The sequence below is a fragment of the Brugia malayi genome (assembly GCF_000002995.4).
Source record: "Brugia malayi strain FR3 genome assembly, contig: Bm_v4_ChrX_scaffold_001, whole genome shotgun sequence".
Lineage (NCBI taxonomy): Eukaryota > Metazoa > Nematoda > Chromadorea > Rhabditida > Onchocercidae > Brugia > Brugia malayi.
In genome coordinates, this window is record NW_025062479.1 from 8,166,904 (window position 1) to 8,186,639 (window position 19,736).

The following is a 19,736-nucleotide window of genomic DNA, read 5'->3' on the forward strand; positions in this document are numbered from 1 at the left end:
TCTTGGATTGTCAGTGTTTTCTCTTTACATATGTTTTGATATTGTTAAGTTGTTTTTATTAATGTTTACTGCTCACTTTTATTTATGGAACTTCAATTTCGATTTCTTTCGATATCGAATTGTGATAATAGATATAGTTTGTATTTCATAAAGTTAATTAGTTTTTACTTTTAAAGTGCTATAAATTTTTGAATGGACTTCCGCACTAAAAGAACAATTTTGAGGTCTTCCGTTATGTATCAAGCAAACAGACAAAAAGATATGTTTTATCCAAGGCACAATAAAATGTCTAACGCAGAATTAAACTCAAGTAGGACTCAGTTAATGTTAATGACATTGAGTGAAGTATAAGACTGGGGGGGGGGAGGGGGTTGACCATTTTTAATTCTATACTTTGTTAGGCTAATACAGTTATCAGTGTGTAATGTGGGGAGTTATCCGTCATAGTGCGGGATGCCGAAGTGCTGCTGAATTTGGCTAAGTTACAATGAAAATTAAATACACAGTGTTCAGTTATGAGAAACTGCCATTGAATAACTGGTAAGAATTGAAAAATTTGATTGGGTTGAAAGGTTTGGAATTTGAAATTTAGCTAACTCGAATTTGTGTAATGTGGAAAATGAGATAGAGGTATTCTGGAGTTATCGGAGGTAGAGGATTAGTGAGGGAAGATTCTCTCAGGAGACGCGAAGTTATCGTTCTGGTGATTATACATTTTACTATATTCACAGCTAACTGAATAACATTATTTCTTCGATTAGAAGATGAAAAGCTGCTACGTGTGAAGATCTAGATATAAAGGAGTTTAGCCTTAATACTAATGGTATGAATTAAAGTTATGCTGTGTCGCCACATAAAAATTTCTGTAGTGCATCAGTAATATTGTTTGGTATGGCTGAGCGAATCGTAAGTGAAAACTGAATGATGAAGACGTTAGTTATCACAGTCTGAACGCATTGGAAGGATGCTATGTATACAGGTGCACTGTATACAACTTAAATGTATGTGTGTGTATGTTTGTGTGGAAAAGTTGGCGAAGATCATTTGATGTCGTCCATGAGGAAGAATAAATCACCACAGTCATTATGAATCTCATCGTAATCCGGAGCAAGCGAATAATTCGTTATATCATCATCCAGGGTATAATGAAGTGGACTGAAGCTCACCTGCAATCTTTATTGGTCATAGAAGTTTCATTTATCTGCTATGATTGTTTCAAAGATCGAAAATGTAGCTATATTAGTTTTCAAGGTGCCGTATTTTTTTCGACTATATTATATATGGATAATAGCTTCTCAACTGTTGCCATTTCATTAAACTTTCTGTGGGTTGTTTCGTCTCAACCTACGCAAGTATTCAGGTTGAAGAAAATTATAGGATGAAATATTTAACTAAGCTTAATTATTCCCTTGCAATAGGGAACATTTCTATATAGTAAAGCGATGCGATGTGAAGGAATGTTTTACATGGCTAGGAGGGGTAAGTGATTTGCATAGGCTGCTATTTGATAACGATCCTTTAAGGCTGTCATCTGGATAGGTTTGTGTGCTCGAGTCCATTATAAATTTCTCTGCACTTCCCACATTATCATTTATCTTTGTTGATCGAGGTGATGAGCTGGCATACTGGAACAAACTATAATAAATATGTAATATAGTTTTGAGCAGTTCAATACAATTACTACTTGGGAAATAATTGTCTTAAAATTTATTTCATATATAAATTGTAATCCGATCAGCACAAACTTTTAACGATATTTCAGCCGGGTTTCCAAGCATCGGTGGTGAGGATGTCGAGGTTACTGGATTGTCTAGTTTGGCATACACATCACCAAACATTTTATTGAGTAGATTGTCCTCTTTCTGACCTCTTGCTAAAGCTTGCAAGAATTGCAAATTTTCATTCACCGTCCCAGACAGCGTCTGTAAACATTATTCAAATATCATTATTCAGGTTGGCACATTGTTCCCTTTTCAATAAAGAAGCGCTCTTAAAAAAATTTTCCGAAAAAAACCAAACTGCGCTTACTCCTTATTTAATTTCATGACAATAAAATAAGTAGTTTCAAACTAATATCATTAGTGAAGCCAATATTCGTACCATGATTGTAGGTATTAACAAAAGGAGATTGCCAAACCGTGCAGTGGCAGCATAGGTGGGATTCAACTCTTTGATAACATCAAATAGCACTTCTTGGACACGATCACGAAGATCTGACACAACTTGCTGTGCAGCCACCGATAAACCTTTCGCATCTAGAAATCTTTCGTATCATCAAAATATCGAAAACTGATCCAGAAATACAACAAATTATATCAAAAAAACATACTTGGATTTAAAATTATTACTGCTTTGAGTGGTACTACTTCTTCCTCCTTCAGTTTCAGTTTCCTCAAAGGGATTACTAGTTCGTTTAACGTTCTATTGACTACGTCGTCAGATAGCTGACTGAAACGATCTTATATAAATAGAATTCTTACAGTTCATTATTACACAACATCTCTTACAAAGTAAGAAAAACAATACTTTGAACAGTAGGCGATATTTAAAGAAAAGAACGAGGAAATTTAAATGATGTGACAGTTAGTGAGGACATCACTTCGTTTGGGTAAATTCGAGTGGAAGATTCCTTGGCACATATGAAAAACCGTATAAGGGGATATCAGTGCTTTGAGCGGTTTTCATTGAAAAATTGAATATAGTCAGAGGTGAATAACATGACTTTACAAGAGCGACCTAAAAAATTAGGCTAGTGTTCTTGATACTAATCTGATTAAAATCGTAGAACTTGGTTGATAGTTAAAAGAATATTTTTCACGATTTTGATAAGATGGAATTAGATAAAATTATTTCTCCGTATCTTAACATCGAATGGATTTGTAACGAGCGATAACAATATTCTAACTAGAAGAATCAACTAATTGAATTGAACATGTACCTTATCTTCACTATCAGTAATATCAGCTAGTTTGGCTAGTGAATCAACCCAGTCGACGGCGGCCATCGCTCTGCGATGAGTAATCTGAGGTAGTTCATCTAGTTGAGCCATCCGGTACGGTTCGTATTGAACCTATAATACGGAGTGTGATTGATTTCATTTCAGTTCAATGAGTCATCAACATTCTTATATATATACGATTTAGGAATAGTATCTGTCTTTCAATCATATTTGAAAAAAATTAGTACTAGAGTTATGACAAAAGATGAACACTAATATAAAAGCCCCTATTTGATGGATAGCAAAATTGTAACATCTAGTTTTTCTATTTAGTAACGTTTTCGATGAATATTTAAAAGGCAAAAAAAAAATGCGTTACCTTAGTTGATCGGGCATCTAGAATTGGTCTGCGTTCAAAAAGTTCCCGAAAAGAAATGGTCTTGAATGAGTGCTTAGTACCACTCCTTGTGCATAATGTTTCATCTGCTTTAACAATTTCCCATTCAATATTCATTAATTGCATTAGCAGCACACGTGATTCCACCGGTAGTTTGCATGACAACTCATCATCTTGCAATTGCATTTGAAAAAAATTACTACCAACATTATGCTAAAAGATAAGCATCAAAGTAAAGGTACTATTTGATGTACCTAGAAAAACTTGGACAATTTAATCGTTCATTATGATTGTTCAATAAAAGACATTTTCAAAATGACTTATTGCAACAGAGATTACAAATAAATACATTTGCAGACGTATTTTCCACCATAAAAATTTCAAAAATAAAATTTAGATAATTTGAAAATTAACAGAAATAAGCAAAAGTGAGAGCGAGCATGGCTACTTAATCTATTTCAAAGCAAATCACAGTGTCTTTTGCTGACGAGTAAAATATAAGGAATTGCAATTTGAACAAAAATACTTGAAAGAACAAAAACTGAAAGATTATGTACCATGTGGCTTACAAGTTCTTCATCGATCTGTCTTTTTCGCAAACGTGGAACTCGTTGTCTACCAGTTAAATCACGGTCAGGTCGCACTGCTGTAATATTATTTTAGTAAAGATTAGGGCTCAATTAACAAGATCATTTTTCACAAATGGTTACAATGAGTAACAAGTTCATCAACTTTTTAACATCATTAAACCTCTTTTATTACTATTTCTTTCTTTTTTTGTAATTCAAAAAAGTCAGCATAAACTGCACCTAAAACGAGCGTTGAAAAATCTCTGTGTCACAGAAATTATTTTATAGCAAGAATACCTTTCGGATCCATTCCAACTTCTAAGCATCGCTGAAAACGACAGTAGCGACAGCTATTTCTCTGATCTAAATAACCTTCTATAGATCAGTATGGAAATATTGCAAACACAAATTATGTACGTCATATGCATCCTACTGCTGTCATACAACTATGTCCAACAACCTACGTAAACAGATTGAAATTTCTTGCAATATCTGTATTAAGGGTACCCGGAAATCACGTTCCTATTCGCAGACTCCTTAGAAGGTGAAACGTATCGAATGAAATGTATCAATAAAGAAGTCTGACGACAGATTTGTCTTCTTACATATAGAGACACATTTCATGCAATTCCACCGGGTTATTCGATTAACTGTTCAATCGTGTGCTACCTGGGTTTTCTAAGAGACTCATGTTTACTACCGTCAAACAAATCACTTTGCAAATTCCTTTGATTCATGAAGAAAATGAGAAAAAAAATTCATTTCACCGTGTTTTCTTCCATCACTGTTAGAAGAGTTCTGTATCTTTCCTAAATTTCTTGGAAACTAAACAAAAGCATTTTCTCAGATGCCGGACAGCAATGAAAATCGCAGATCTATATCTACTGTACAATAATGTATCATATTCTCCTACACTTCGACATTTTTTTTCTTTTTTTATAATCATAAGCTCAACAGCAATTCACATTTATCAACGACGCAGTTATTGCTAAATCTGCATGCATATCGATACTTTCCAGTGAGCGTTCGTCGGAAGAATCCTTTACATCCATAACAAGCCAAGATACCATAGTGCAACTTCGCATGACCATCACCGCAAACTGCACACATTGCATTGTTATCTGTAATAACGTTTACAACTACGTGTGTTTTTATGAAAACGATTAAAGAACTGTAGCTTAATGCAAGAAGATTAAATAATGAAAGAGACGAAAGAGAAATGATACCAGTAAGCTTATCCTTGATATCGTAAGAGGAATGTGCACTGACTGTACTGACTCCGAGCATCACCTCTCTAATTATCGGCATTCTGCAAAGTAAAAACTTATAGCTTTTTAAATCACCAAAGCGAATAATTTCTGACGGTTTTATATTCTAGCATGTACCTAAAACTTATATCTATCTATATGTATATAAGCTTTAACAGATTTGTGAACTTGTTGAATTAGTTATGTTTTTTTCATAACTATTTTATATTAAAACCTTTTTGCTTTATTCAAATGATGCTTTCAAATGGACCAAATTATTCTAAATCATCCAAATACGCCTTTTACTTATAAAAATGATTTTGAAATTGTTGAAATTGTTTGCTTAACAGTTGAAGATTATGTGTGGCATCAACATAGACCTGAAGTAAGGGAACTTTTTTTCTAAACAACGCAGGAATTTTTCAATAATACAAAAATTGACACTACAAATATAAATAAGTTTTGCAATTGCAGTGTTAATTTTAAAAGCAAACAAGGAATTCAATTATGCATGTGAAGGAATAGTGAAGGACATTAAGTTATTAGAACAAAATTTCCATAAAAAACTTAAGGAAATGTTATTCATGCAGTTGTTATTTCACAAATGTTATCACTTGAAATTATAAAAAGCAGTTGCTGAGGATCAGTATCGATAGACGGGTCTGCATGTTTATCTTTGGAATCATATCTTTCTAACAGATATACGACGTATTTTCCCAATATGCAACTGTTCAATAAATTGTTAAAAGTAATTTGAAATGATGGAATCATACTGCTTTCATTTATAAGATAATAATGGAAAATAATGTGACATTTTTTTCAAAAATTCTTTTTTTTTTTTTTTTTTTTATTTATAAATATAAGTAAGAGTAAAAGACGAAAAAAAAAAGGAGAAAGCAAGCGATCCACTTTCCTTGATAGTCAAACTTTTAAGGGAAGTGAATCAATTGTTTTTCAAAGCGACAAATACACAGCAAGATTCAATTTAACTTTCAGTTGTATATTTCTTTTTAACTTTTTTATTTTAGTTTTCCTTCTGAATATCCAGGAATCTCATAGACATTGTGTCATGATATGAAAGTTATCATAGTTGTGAACAGGCAAAAGTAGTCCTAGAAACTTTTCTAATCGCGAAATTGCTTTAGTCGGTGATAAGCTGATGATTCAAATCAAAGTTTAAAATGCAAAAAAAAAAAAAAAAAAAAATGATTTTAAACATCGATAATCTAACCTATATAAATATATATGTATTTACTTACTCAGAATGATGAACAGAGCATTATTTAATCATTACTTTGTTATTATCAACTAACCCACTTTTCGATAAATACCGATGAAACAACAACGTGAAATTTTAGTTTGGAAGGAAGTACCTGCTTGATTGATGTATTGATCCATCAAGCTTCTGTAGCAGCTATTATTGATAGTACCAGTCCAACTTCAGTCTGCTACTTAATGCATTATTTCTCACGATTTTGTAGGTGCATGCATACTTAAGTGTTTTAAGAATCATCAATGTGTTCCAAAAAGTTGCCTATTCTTCTACACACATGACGAATTGAGTGGTGCAGACTATCAGAATTCCTGATATTAGTGCTGTAAGAAATCCTTATCCAACCATAAACATAAGCATAAGAGCACGTAATTAAGAAATTATGAAAAATCACTCTAGCAACTGTTCAACTTTTTATAATATAGTGCTAGCTCTACTTCTATTCAAATATTTAATCAAATAAATGATAACTAAAGTTTATTGCTTTTCTGTGATATTCTTTTGTTTTGATTGAAGCTGTAATTTCTTTAAGTTCAAAATTGGAAATATATGAAATCGCAAGTCCTATTCTGATAATTTCTCTCCTGTTTTTAAAAACCTGTTTTATCTACAGCAGCTAAGCTAAATATATCGATAATAAATTTGGTTCATCAAACCATAAATATGTACAGCGGCATACAATATGATACATTTCAGATGAAGAAAAAAGCAAAAAGTACGAACTGAACATAGCGCATAAAACATAATCATATTACTCATATTTAACTCATCTATTTAAATAAACCACATAGAGATGCGTCTTTCTGAGTACATTTAATAAATCTAGATGGATCCATCGAAAACAATTCACTCACAAGATGCTTCTAGTTTCTCTTCATCAAATCATCGGTTAGAATATCGATCATTTGCGCCATCTGGATTCTAATGGCTTGTACACAGTAATAAAATGTTGGCATCAAGTAAATTAAAACACTCTCATTGCAACATCATAAATTTATAAATTTCTGTTTTATGACAGTTTATTTTACAACAGAGTCACTATACGACTAAAAATGAAATTTCAAAAAATAAATTTCTCTCCTGACTGGTACAAATGCAATGCGCAAACTGTCAAACGATTACGAAGAATCTTTCTAACTCTATTCTACACTGTGATATAGAACTATTCTACCTAGTTCTATTTTGATTCAAATTAGAGCTTTCAACTGCAAAACTTTTTTCTTTAACTGCAAAGTTAATTTAGCAGAAAACGCCAATTTAGGATTAATGAAAGCTGAATGGATTACTAAATGAGCACAACTAATTTTAGTATTTGCTTTTAGAATACGACATTTGAAAAGCTGGAGCACAGGAAGAAATGTATCGCTTGTTAAATCTATTTGCATAAAATTGTTTTTATTCAACACAGTTGATGAATAAAATTGTTAACACTATTTATTAGCTTTATAACCAACTGTATAGGTATTACCGATCAATGAAAAATTTTGCTCTTTCAATGTAATATTGCCACTTAAAAGTTTTCCAACCATAAATTTCGATTGTTGGGTTAATTCACTAAGAACAAGCAGAAAAACTCATGTAATCGTGAGATAAATTTACTATAAAGCATTTCATTTCATTGCATGCAAAAAGGTGACAAATAAAGTGCGAAGCAATACCATCGCAATCTTTTTGTCAAAAAATGAATTGGAATAGGTTGCTTAATTCATGATGAGTAAATCAGCCAAGAATTCACATAAGATAGATTTACATTTTCCTAATGAATATTCTTATTTATTTATTTATGTTTTCATCTCTACGAACGGTAGTACTATCAAAAGCAATATAGAGGGCCTTACATATCGAAAAATAGTACATGCAGTATTCTCAGCATTCTCTGAATAGAATTATAGAAATTGTAATGTGAATACAAGTTGGAGAAAGTCTGAGATTTTTTCAAGTAATTTTTTTGATTTTTCTAGGGAAAAATTTTCTCATTGTTATGAAAATATCGTAAAGTCTAAATCCAGAAAAATATTTTAGAAAAAATTATGGTTAAATGAGAAAGAATGAAGCAACCAACATCTGTTTGTAAAAAGATTCATTAGATGAATGGTATGCGAATGATGTTCATCTGTTTGCTGCAGCAGTTAAGATTGCTATAACCTGTACAAACCTGGTAACAGTTAATTGGTCCTTAAATAGAAAGGAGCGGAAACGACGATATAATAATGCAATCAAATTCGCAATATTTTATACACAGAATAAAAGTTGAAGTACAGTATAGATTACAAGAATCCCAAAAAATTTAGAAGTAAAAAGTGCATGGAAGAGACAGATGAAAGTGAGCTGATGACGAACATGTTAACAAAAAAAAAAATCTGTCGCCACAGGACCAGTAAAGCGTACTGATAAAAGAACGCCACAACATCCTTTCATCACTTCCCTATTCTCATCCTTCTTTTTTTTCATTCTTCTTCTTTGATTAATTAAATTTCGCTGAATAAAACTAACATGATCTTAATTAAAGACTGTGTTTGTCTTATAAAACTAGCTCATCAGCAGTTTTACCAAACAATCAACCACTTTATTTCACACTGCATTTTTCATATTTCACTCAGATTCCAAATTTCGTAAATTTCGAAGTTTGTTACACTAATAAATCGAAAGTAAACAAATTAATTAATATTTAATTCTTATAGTTAATTATACCTAAATTTTCACAATTGCTGCCGAACTCAGAATTGAGTTTTTTACCTGGACGATTGATGATATTGTGAAGTAGGCATAAAGACAGTTGTCAGTTCACCGAATTCCATAGATTTTTCCATTTTATGAATTGAAATCCATCCACTCCTTCTATACGTACTGGTTTTTTATCTTTAATGAATAATAAAATTATCTGTTAGAAGTCAATTTGCAGATGATCATTCGAAAATATTCAGACGAAATGCAACAGATTTCGTTGGAATATTAAGAACGAAATTATTTACACTGAGCTGCTATGCTTATTACTATGATGAGATTATAAATTCCAGATTCAAGTCTGTTCGGGATAAGTAACATCATAAGATATAATTCGTGATGTTGAGAAATATTTAACAATGTCACTAAATTAAGACAACCTCTTGTATCACCTATATTCTAGGTTTATTCAATTTCATTAAAAATACGAACATAAACAGCTAAGTCATAGTAAAGAAGATCAATGCCTCAAAAGAAATAACCATTGTGCTTCCTCAAAAAGGTTGTCATCGCATATATTGGATTATGGCTATAATTAACCACTGTCATCTAAGCTTTTCTAAGCTTAGAAAAGCTAACTCACCGTAAATCAAAAAATATCTACAAATCATACATAATTCTGGGAATCTGAACTATATAGATCAAGAAAAGATAAAGGTTGTGATAACCCTTTATTAAGAGAATTAGACGAGAAGCGGTTTGATATGATGATAGTTTCAGGTAGGAGTCAATGACTCAAATTTCATGTAAAGTGATTGTAATTAAAAAAGAAGGAGAGAAAAGAGACACTCTAAAACACAGTTACTAGACATCAAGTAAGGCAGAAGTTGTGATAAGGGAGTACCCTGCCAAGGAAGTGAAAAAATGAACATTAAGTGATAGAATCACTATGATACCAAATGATATTAGTAATGGAAATCAATTAATTTGACAGAAACTGATATGCTTTCTTGTATTGTATGTCTGTTTGTTTGTTCGTCTGTTATGTGGTGATAACTGCAGGACTACTGTTCAAACGATAGATAGGAGTGTACATATCAGTTATAGCTGATATGATTTAATATCAATGATAAGGATTGTTTCCGTAGACTGGACCAAACGCAATAATACAAATAATTGGTCAAAGGCATCAACAACCAATTTGAGATTCCTCTTTTCTATAACGGGAAACGATTTATAAATCATTTCGAAAATTTTTACAGTATGATAAAGACTAAATCATTCCATCTATTGTCTTGTTAAACCGGTTTATCGAAGGGATAACAACATTATATCCTCTGATCTGTGCTACTGTTCTGAATAGTAAATTGTTAACTGTACGGCAACAATATGAATTGCCTAAACTGCTAAAATTACGGCCGAAATTTCATGGCTTCCTAAATGCAACAACAGAAGTGGTTGATTTTTGGGGCGTCGCTTATTTAAAGAATGGGAAGCAGGAAATGGAAAATGCACAGCGTTGATTATTAATACACGGTGCAGCCAGCCTCTAATATCATTGGCAATTTTGTAAATAACTCCTAAAAATGAATTCAGGGAAAACGAATTTTCCTCGGCTGTAAAATAGTTGAACAAGACATAACAAAAGAGTACACATAGAAATGTGTGCAAACAATCATAATATTCTCCATTTTGAACAAATAGTATCATAAGTTACGTTAAGGAACTTGATCGAAAAAGAAAAAAAAACTTGGTCAAAAAGCGAAACTGGAAGTGAACAAGTTCGTTAGGAGATTAAATTGAAATAATCCTAGAACGATTATGACCAAGTCCTAGTTATGCTGCTTATAAATTGCCTAGTACGATGAAATGATGATCCAAATATAATTTATTAAGTAGCTACTAGTACTAACTGTATAGATGGTAACTATTTACAATCTTGTTGAATGATATCGCAGTAAAAAAGCCGAAACAAAAAATGCGTAACTATCTGTTGACATTAACTTTGGCTGATAAATCTGCAGTTAGAGGTAAGCATATAAATATGAGAAAATAGATACCACTTTTTCTCAAAAAATATTGTTACTTTCTCAAATAGAAATTTTTTTATCGTTTTACTATTCTTCAATCCTTATCATTGAGAAACTAAATGTGGTCGATCAAGCATATCTCTTACATCTTTTATTATATATGAAATTTTGAACACTTAATACTATTCATTTCGTTGAAAAGTCTCTTTGATAATGTTGTTCAGATTTATTCTGTTTGTTTTGTCTTCTCGATAAATGAAAAATAATAGGTTTTTTCGGCACATATTACCAAAATTTATAAATATATATGACCCAAGTCCAATAAATATATATATACATATGTATTAGTTTGTGACGGAAAACATTGGACGAATTAAAAAAGGATCTCAAAATGTTTTTGATTTTTTAATATTTGTGGAATGAGGAAAAAATAGAGAAGTCCGCAGAGCTATTACTTTTCATAATTACTTATTGTAAGTATTTTCCTGTTCTAAAAGGTTGGTAAAATTAGTCTTTGTTTTCCATAAAGTTTAAAAATAAGCAAAATAACAAGATTACTACTTGCGTATTACAAATTTTTAGAAGAAGAGGAAGAGTAAAAAAGGTAATGGGAACCTTAAATTTCGATGAAAAATGATTTAAATGCCTCTTTTTCTTTTATCTCATCTACTCTTTTATTATAACACTGAAACTAAACGCTACTCACCAAACTTGTTTATTAACTACCTATAAATAAAACTCGAGTAATTTTAAAGATTAAATTAGGCAGCCTATTTTAATGTTCATAGAAAATTCTTATTCTTATCAGCTAAGACTTGTACACACATTAGCGGCATTTATTTCTCGTTCACTAATAAATTATTTTTGACTGAACAATTTACAAATTTGGTTGGAAGTTACAAAAAGCACTAACTCAAAATTTTTCAATTAATTGAGAAATCTCGAAGGAAGAAAGAACCATTAAATATGGAGCCATCATTTCTTTACTGTCATCTGGATACCTCAAACTAGTTCGTTCATTTCATTTGTAATTCTTTCAGAAATATACAGCAAAGCAGCCAAGATGGAGAATGAAGGAAAATAAAGTAATAGGTTTTTACAGTCAAACAAATTATCATTATGTTAAAACAATTATTTCTAAATTAGAATGGATGGAGTAGAATCTGGTCGAAAGATTTCAGATAGTTATTTGAACTTACTGCTATTACCATACGCAAGCAACAAAAATCTGTTTTATTACACACCAATCTGTCATTCTAAGAATTAGATGATATGTAAGGTGAGGTCTTAATTACTTATTGGTTGAGCATTTCTTGGTCATTTAAAGCTCATAATGTAATCATATATAAAAGAATTACGTTTGCTAGACGTAACAAGACTGTTGCTGCCTAATTGAAACGTTGTAAAAATTTCGATCCCGTTTTTTTGCTTCTTTATAGCATTAAATTAAGTTATTCAAAATATCTTAAGTTCTATTTTGCACTTCTGCTTCTTCTGCTATATAAAAAATGATTGAATGATAGGTTCTGTATGATAAGTATTTCTAAAAAATGAATTCATATAATAAATGTTTGCACCATACTAATGTACAAGTTTAAATAATAAGGAATTAACTGGATAATTATTTATTTAAAATATTTAGAAACATCAAGAAGAAGCAAATAGTCAGTTTTCTGACATCTTTTGGCTGAAACACGACATGCTATCAGAAATAATATATTTTTATATATTTTTTAAACAATGAATATGTCACTCTCAACAGTATGACGTAATCAAAAAATCTGAATTGACTTTTTATATTCGTTTTTAGCGGTAGCGCAATACAATGGCTCTTCAAAAATGTGTGCTTCCTTCAGGGTGCTCGTACAATTATCTATATACTGCATTATAAATTAGTTAAAATGGTGACATCAGACGCATAGGCATTATGATTACGCTACAAATTTAATTATTAAAAGATAACAACCTTGCCAAACAAGATGATTACATTATAAATATTGTTACAGAAATTTCATTATCATCCCATAAAGATATTACTACAAGAAATATTATCCGTAGAAAATGCAAACTATAGATGATAATATAGATGTTGAGATGAATAGTAAACTAGTGATATTGCTTCACGAAAAAACTAAAGTAAACAAGGAATATACTATTGTAGACAAGCAGTGATTATTTGTAACAACAAAGATCATATCAATATAACAATGTAACAATAAAAGATCATATTAGCTATCCAACAATTCCTCGAGTAGAAATGTTTCATCCTAAAATTAATTCCACTGAAAGTAACATTTAATATCTGATTTCTTTTGTGATGGTTGTATGTGAAATGCGATATTAGCTTCATCGCTTGAGCAAAAAATCAATATCGCAAGACTCCAAAATCATATATTACCACTGGTAAATAACAAAACCCTCCCCATTTAGCTCAGCAACAATAGACATGTGAAGAGTCGGTCACTCATGAAGCATTAAGTTTAACTATTTAAGAGCTGTGAAGATGGCCAGGATAAAAATTTCGTTGTCCTATATATTTAGATTAATAAAGATGAAGAATAAAGAAACAAAAAATAATCAGTTCTATTCTGCTGCACTTTCACTGCCTAATCGTTGCACAAAGGTGTTCTTAACCAATATTTGAAATCATCCATTCTTGGTCAGACTCAATGGCTCATTTTCACATTTTTCTGTTTTTCAGTTGATTCTTTTTTAATATATATATATATATATATATATAGTTCTTTATTATTCATCTTTTTAGATTACAAACTCTTTGTCTTTTCTATAATTAAGAAACAGTTACTCAAAAGTATTAAACCGTTGTACTTGTCGTTACCTAAGTTGCGGTCAAGACTGGAAAAAGTTGGTGAAGCAGAACGGCATTATACTATATGTTAGCACAAACATATAGTGTGAAAGGACTAACTCTAGATCAGCCGGTTTTAAATCACTTTTTTTCTACTCAATATTGTGGTAAAGAAGGATATTTTAATTTTAATTTTTTGGAAAGCAAATCTTTTGAACGAATAGAGAAAATATTATTATTTCGGTGGGATTTCGAAATTACAAATTTTTAGAAACAATTTTTATTTAAAATTAAAAAACATACATAAAATAAATTGAACTAAAAGCAAAGAAAAACTATAGCAGATCCTAGAATTTCATTGGGTCAATATTGTACATATGTAGCTTATCTGCTCTGCAAATCTACTTCATTGCAAAAATTTCAAGCTTCATTACGAAGTGCAAAATTTTCCTGGCAAACCAGCTGTTTGAGATAAAATTATAAAACATTTTCTCCTTTGAAGTGAAGAAAGTGGTGGATAGTGTAAACGTCACTCGGACCTAACCACAATTCTGATCACAAGCAGTTAATGAGTAGATACGGCAAGATCTTCAAAACCAATCAAATTTGGCACTTAAGACCAGAGAAAAAAAATTGCTAACAGAAAACGAAAAGACACAGTAAACGCTTTGGCGCTCCTGCCCTCATCGCATTCACCACTAACTTTGTATAATTCGCAACATTCATATCATTCATTATACATTTCACTGCCACTTTTTATCCCAATTTATGCTTTGCTGTATGCATTGCATTATGAATGTTCGTGCGTGAGATTTAACAAATAATTTTACACTTGTTAAGCTCAATAATCCCAAAACGAAACTAACGGCCGCACTTGACATTCGCATTTTTGTCTAGTGAGAATTGAAGGAAGAAAACTGAATTTTCGTATTACACAAATAATATTGTATGCCATCATCCCATTTGAAGGTTTTTATAAAACAATGACTCTTTTGTATCAAATTGACTTCTTAAGCGTATCTATTAAAATTCTTTATTTCAATGCTCTTACGTGCTCAAATTTTTATGATGGAAAAATTCTTACTATTTGCTGATGAATTATTGTTGCTAATGGTTGCTGATCCTAATCATCAAACAATTAAGAGTAAAGAAGTTTCATAATCCTATTTCAGTCCTCTAACCAAAGCTCATTAAATTGTAACTTGACTACTTCGAAGCATTTGAAAATGAAATAAAAGGAGCATATGAATGTATTCCTAGAAATGAAAAGAATATGTAGAAGCAGGTGATTATTTCGCTTTGACCAACCGAAAGGTTTACATAGCTCATACTGCTATCTTTCATCATAATCTAAAAATTTCAAAACAATTAAAAAAATTAAAGCTGGAGGCAAGCTTTGTCTCCCAAACCTCCGCTTTTATTTTAGTTGCGCATTGCGCAGTTGATAAGGCGGAAAGGAAAGAAAGGAAAATACATTCTGAATTTTTTGTTTTGAATGAAATTTACGTTTTCATCGAAGATCTCGACATATTTCCTATAAACGAATAAATATAGTAATTAATAATTATTATTGTAATGAAACCAAGAGACAGAATTTTAAATGTGCGACAAGTTAACGTAAATGAATCTGAAGTACTTAATTCCGCCATTATATTCATTTCTAATGCTTAATTTTCCTGTTTTGAATCAGAGGAAATTAATTTTCAGGATATTTTGACTTTCCATTTCAACATGTAAAATTTTTCTGTATTTTCATATTGAATTCCAGTAATTCGTGAGAATGTCTAACATGATATAATTTCCGCTTTGGATATCAGCCTTAATTCAGAGTGCTTACAGAAGACATGAAAAAATTAATATTTTCTGAGTTGAAGAAGCGCGTGATGTCTTTTTTATGGCCACTTCTATTAAATCAAGAAAATATTAAAGAAATATAAGAGATCTTTAATTCTTTTAATTCTTTATTTATGAAAACTGCAACTTATTCCACCTGTTGGACCGTTATATAAAAATATGGAACAACAGGTAGTTATTGCTCAATCCTCCCAAACACTGAACACTCAAACTTCCTGGATGACAATAATCAGATTAATATTACACGATTTGAAACTTTTTAGACATAGATTACAAGAAAAGCATTTTCAGAGCTATAAGTAATTTCAGAAAACATTGTTATCTGTTGGCATTCGAAATGTAGAGAATTGGGCTATCTGGGTTATCAGCTCGTTTATTGTATTTTAACTTCTAATCATTCGCTAGATAATCATTCGTTAGATCGTACTCTGCTGCAAATACATTTTCGGAAACTTTGAAACGAAACGGTTAGATGATTATTGAAACATTATTTTAGAAAACTGAGTACTCCTTGAGCATTTTGTGAAATCACTAGTTGAAAACTTTACCTCGTGTCATAAAACTGATTATATTATCTAGTGTTACCATTAATGCTCATGCAACTTCATGGTTTTGTTTGGTATAAATCAATAACATCTTGTGATGGTAAGCGATAGAATAGCCAGACGTGCTAATTTCTCTTCCAAAGATCTTCCACAACTATTTTTAGAATATTCTGTGACACTTTTTTATTGTTGTACAGAACAAATAAACTTTTGATTCAGTGACATCGTAGCACACTGTTTGTTTACTAGTTTTAATGCCAATAAAGAAATATTTGTAGAATTCCTTCCTCATTAATAGACATTTATCAGAGAGAGTCATAATACTGGAGAGACAACAGTGCCAATCACGTTAATATTATTACTACTCCTGTTGCTTTCGTTAAAAGATGATTACATAATGAAGACATATCAGTACTTCTAGTCTTTATCAGGTTCTCCTGATAAGTCGTTTAGAAGTTTAATACTAAAAGTTTAGAAGTTTAATTTCTTAATTTTTCCTATAGTCGCAAAATCATGTTCTTTGCGTTATACCGCTTGAGTAGTTTAGAAAGTGTTCAGTGTGCTCACGTGGGTAGCAATGATTATGCGAACTGATTTCATCACGCAGATTATGGAGCTGAATGTCTTAGCGAATTTCTACTTCGTGAAGATTACCTTGTCGTGGAAAAGCAGCTTGCGTATTCTTATGAGGTTACTAGCTTTGTTCGCGGTTTTATGCTTCCCCTAAACCTCCCAAGTGAGATGGAACTCAACTGAAAGGTTAAACGATGTGCCCATGGAAGGATGAACTCATTAGCTTTGGGAAACCCGATCAGATGTAATTCGTTAGTCTTACGAATTACGACCTCAGAAATTCGCTGCCGCCGTCCAAGTTGCTAGGTCTGACAGATGAGGTGTAAAGAATTCGGGAATAAAGGGTGTAGCGATAAAGCGGATCATCTAAAAAGGACTTTGCCTAGGCTCAAAGGATAAACTGTCACGACCTATTAACGACATTGCTTTCCTAATTCCGCATGAAAAAGAAAGCCTCAAAATATGTGATGTCAATGCTACTCACTCTTCTAGTCAGGTGAACACAAAACCTAACATTCCAACTGAGCAGTTGGCTTCACGATCAAGAACTCAGGCGTTTCCAAATTTGTTAATACCGATAGATCATTACGATTGAATTATTTGCCTATGCCATCTATTGCAAAATAAGTAGCAATAAACAGTTTTATTCCTCGATTCTCCGAGTTAATGCCGCAGAAAAAACAAATTCAATATTAGCTTTCTCCATCTTATCCGAAAGATTCCTGTAGACGATAAAATCATAATCCTTGATGATTTCAATGCCAAAGTAGGAAAGAATTCTAAGGTTTAGAAAGGAATACAAGGCAAACATGGTGTTGGAAACTTCAACGATAATAGACGCATACTGCTACGACACAGACATCATCTTTGAGCAGAAAAACAGCCAAAAAATGATGTGGATGCACTCTCGATCCAAATATTAGCACCTCACCCACTGCGCTTCAACTTGAATGACGCTTAGCGCTGAATGTCAAATAAACAGCTTTGCGATGAAAACTCAATTTTCACTTTCAGGCCAAACCTAAACGAGGAAATATTCTCAGTAAGTAGTTCAAATCTTGAAGTTACTACGATAAGAGACAACTTCCAGACTAACCTTCAAACCAGTCTTGCAGACCAGCCAATACATTCCTCCTCTACACCACTCTGGCAACTCATGAATATATTACCCAGCAGTCCTCCGCAGAATGCTTAGGTTCATATCAAAGAAATCCAAAGATTGGTTAGATGAAAACATCTGCAGATGCAAGAACTGCTTGCTTGCTATTCATGAACAGGCTCCTCACCGAGTGCATCTCACTCACCCATCCTATCTTGCAAGAAAGGTAGCTTTTCGTCTTGCATGCATTAAGCTTCAACGAAACTTCGGGACATCAAAAACAAGTGGTGAGTCAATCCAGTACAAAAGGATTCCAGGAACTCTACGAAGCTGAAATTAGTGCACAGACAACACATCAGATTCACAGTCCTCTTCTCAGTTCAGATTGTCGCTCTTCTCACAGATAAACCTTCCACTTCAAAGCGATGGTTTAAAACTTTCAATCTCTCTTCAGTGCACACCGCTCACTTATCACTCAACAATCGATGAAAACTACTGAATTGAACGTAGCTTCCACTCTGCATGATATTCTCAAGGCAATCCGAAATCTAGAAGCATGGAGGCCATACATTCCACGTTAATTCCACAAACTTATTGTGAGCTGTTGGAACGATAAGAAGAAATCACCTTGCACGACAAAAAGAAAAGTCCGATTATTCAAACTATCGAGATATAACGCTGTTCTCTATTGCTGGTAAAATTGTTGCAAGAATACTTTTGAACAGATTAGTACGCACTACTGCAGAAACACTTTTACCTGAGAACCAATGTGGTTGCCGAGTTAATAGAAGCACTGCAGACATGACATTGTTCTCAGACAACTTCAAGAAAAGTATAGAGAACAAAACAAAGGATTCTATGTGACATCTATTGACTCAAATAAAGCATTTATTACCATGAGCAGAAAAGACTTCTGGAAGAATTTTGCAGCGATAATCATGTTTCTTAAATGAACGAGGATCGGTGTAGTCAAATTAGATACGACACTCTTTGATTGCTTCGCGATAATCAATGGCGTGAAACAAGGTTGCGTCCTCGCATCAATTCTATTCACATTGTTCTTCAACATAATGCTCCAAAGAGTCTCGGCAACCTCGATGGAGAAAACAGTATTTACATTTGATATCATACCGACGAAGGTTTACTCAATGTCAAACAATTGAAATCACATACCAAAAATCACATAATCTTATCTGTCGCGGATTTTAATATCGCGATCTAAAAATATGAGTTGCAAATTGTAGTAAAGATATCTACGTAATTTCCGCAAATAATGCTTATACTTCGGACTCTTTGTTTCCAAATTTATGCTTCTACATATTGAAACAATTTACATCGTTCTTTGTTAGCAATCCTTACAATCATGAGGATATCTACATTGTTCTTTGTTAGCTATCATAATCATGCGGTTATCTAATAAGCTCTTTATTAGCAACTGGTGCCCATGCAAGCACCTCCTCTCCTTTGTTTCGATCATTGTCTAACATCAATGTAGATTTATAACCATACTATTGTCAATTAGATCAGTTTTTAAATCATCCAATCCTCCGAATCAGTTTATTCAATTGTTGCCCAAATATTTAGCTGGCATCCAACACATCTCCCTGACATCAAACTTCTCCCCCGAATAACAATTTAACCAAATCATAAAGGTTTGTTTCCAAAAACATTTTTTTGCTTCCACTACATTATCCGAGAATTACTCTTCGCAGATCGTTGCTCACACAGAAGCGTCCTT

General features: G+C 32.3%; 1 protein-coding gene across 3 annotated transcripts; it reads right to left on the reverse strand.

The window, feature by feature from the left end:
• Nucleotides 1-1,040: 1,040 nt before the first annotated feature.
• Bma-nhr-31 (Uncharacterized protein) lies at nucleotides 1,041-9,222 on the reverse strand (the record flags this gene model as incomplete). Of its 3 annotated transcripts, XM_043074078.1 has the most annotated exons (13): nucleotides 1,041-1,166; nucleotides 1,467-1,625; nucleotides 1,746-1,922; nucleotides 2,101-2,255; nucleotides 2,330-2,448; nucleotides 2,600-2,736; nucleotides 2,939-3,070; nucleotides 3,318-3,548; nucleotides 3,893-3,981; nucleotides 4,202-4,267; nucleotides 4,870-5,025; nucleotides 5,131-5,213; nucleotides 9,161-9,222. In XM_043074078.1, the coding sequence occupies 13 exons, from the start codon at nucleotides 9,220-9,222 to the stop codon at nucleotides 1,041-1,043; spliced, it is 1,692 nt and encodes a 563-aa protein (XP_042930012.1). The 3 variants fall into 3 exon arrangements, with proteins under 3 accessions (XP_042930012.1, XP_042930013.1, XP_001898927.2); XM_043074079.1 differs by lacking the exon at nucleotides 9,161-9,222 and having other exon boundaries at nucleotides 5,131-5,212; XM_001898892.2 differs by lacking the exons at nucleotides 3,893-3,981; nucleotides 4,202-4,267; nucleotides 4,870-5,025; nucleotides 5,131-5,213; nucleotides 9,161-9,222 and having other exon boundaries at nucleotides 3,318-3,521.
• Between the last annotated feature and the right edge of the window lie 10,514 nt (nucleotides 9,223-19,736).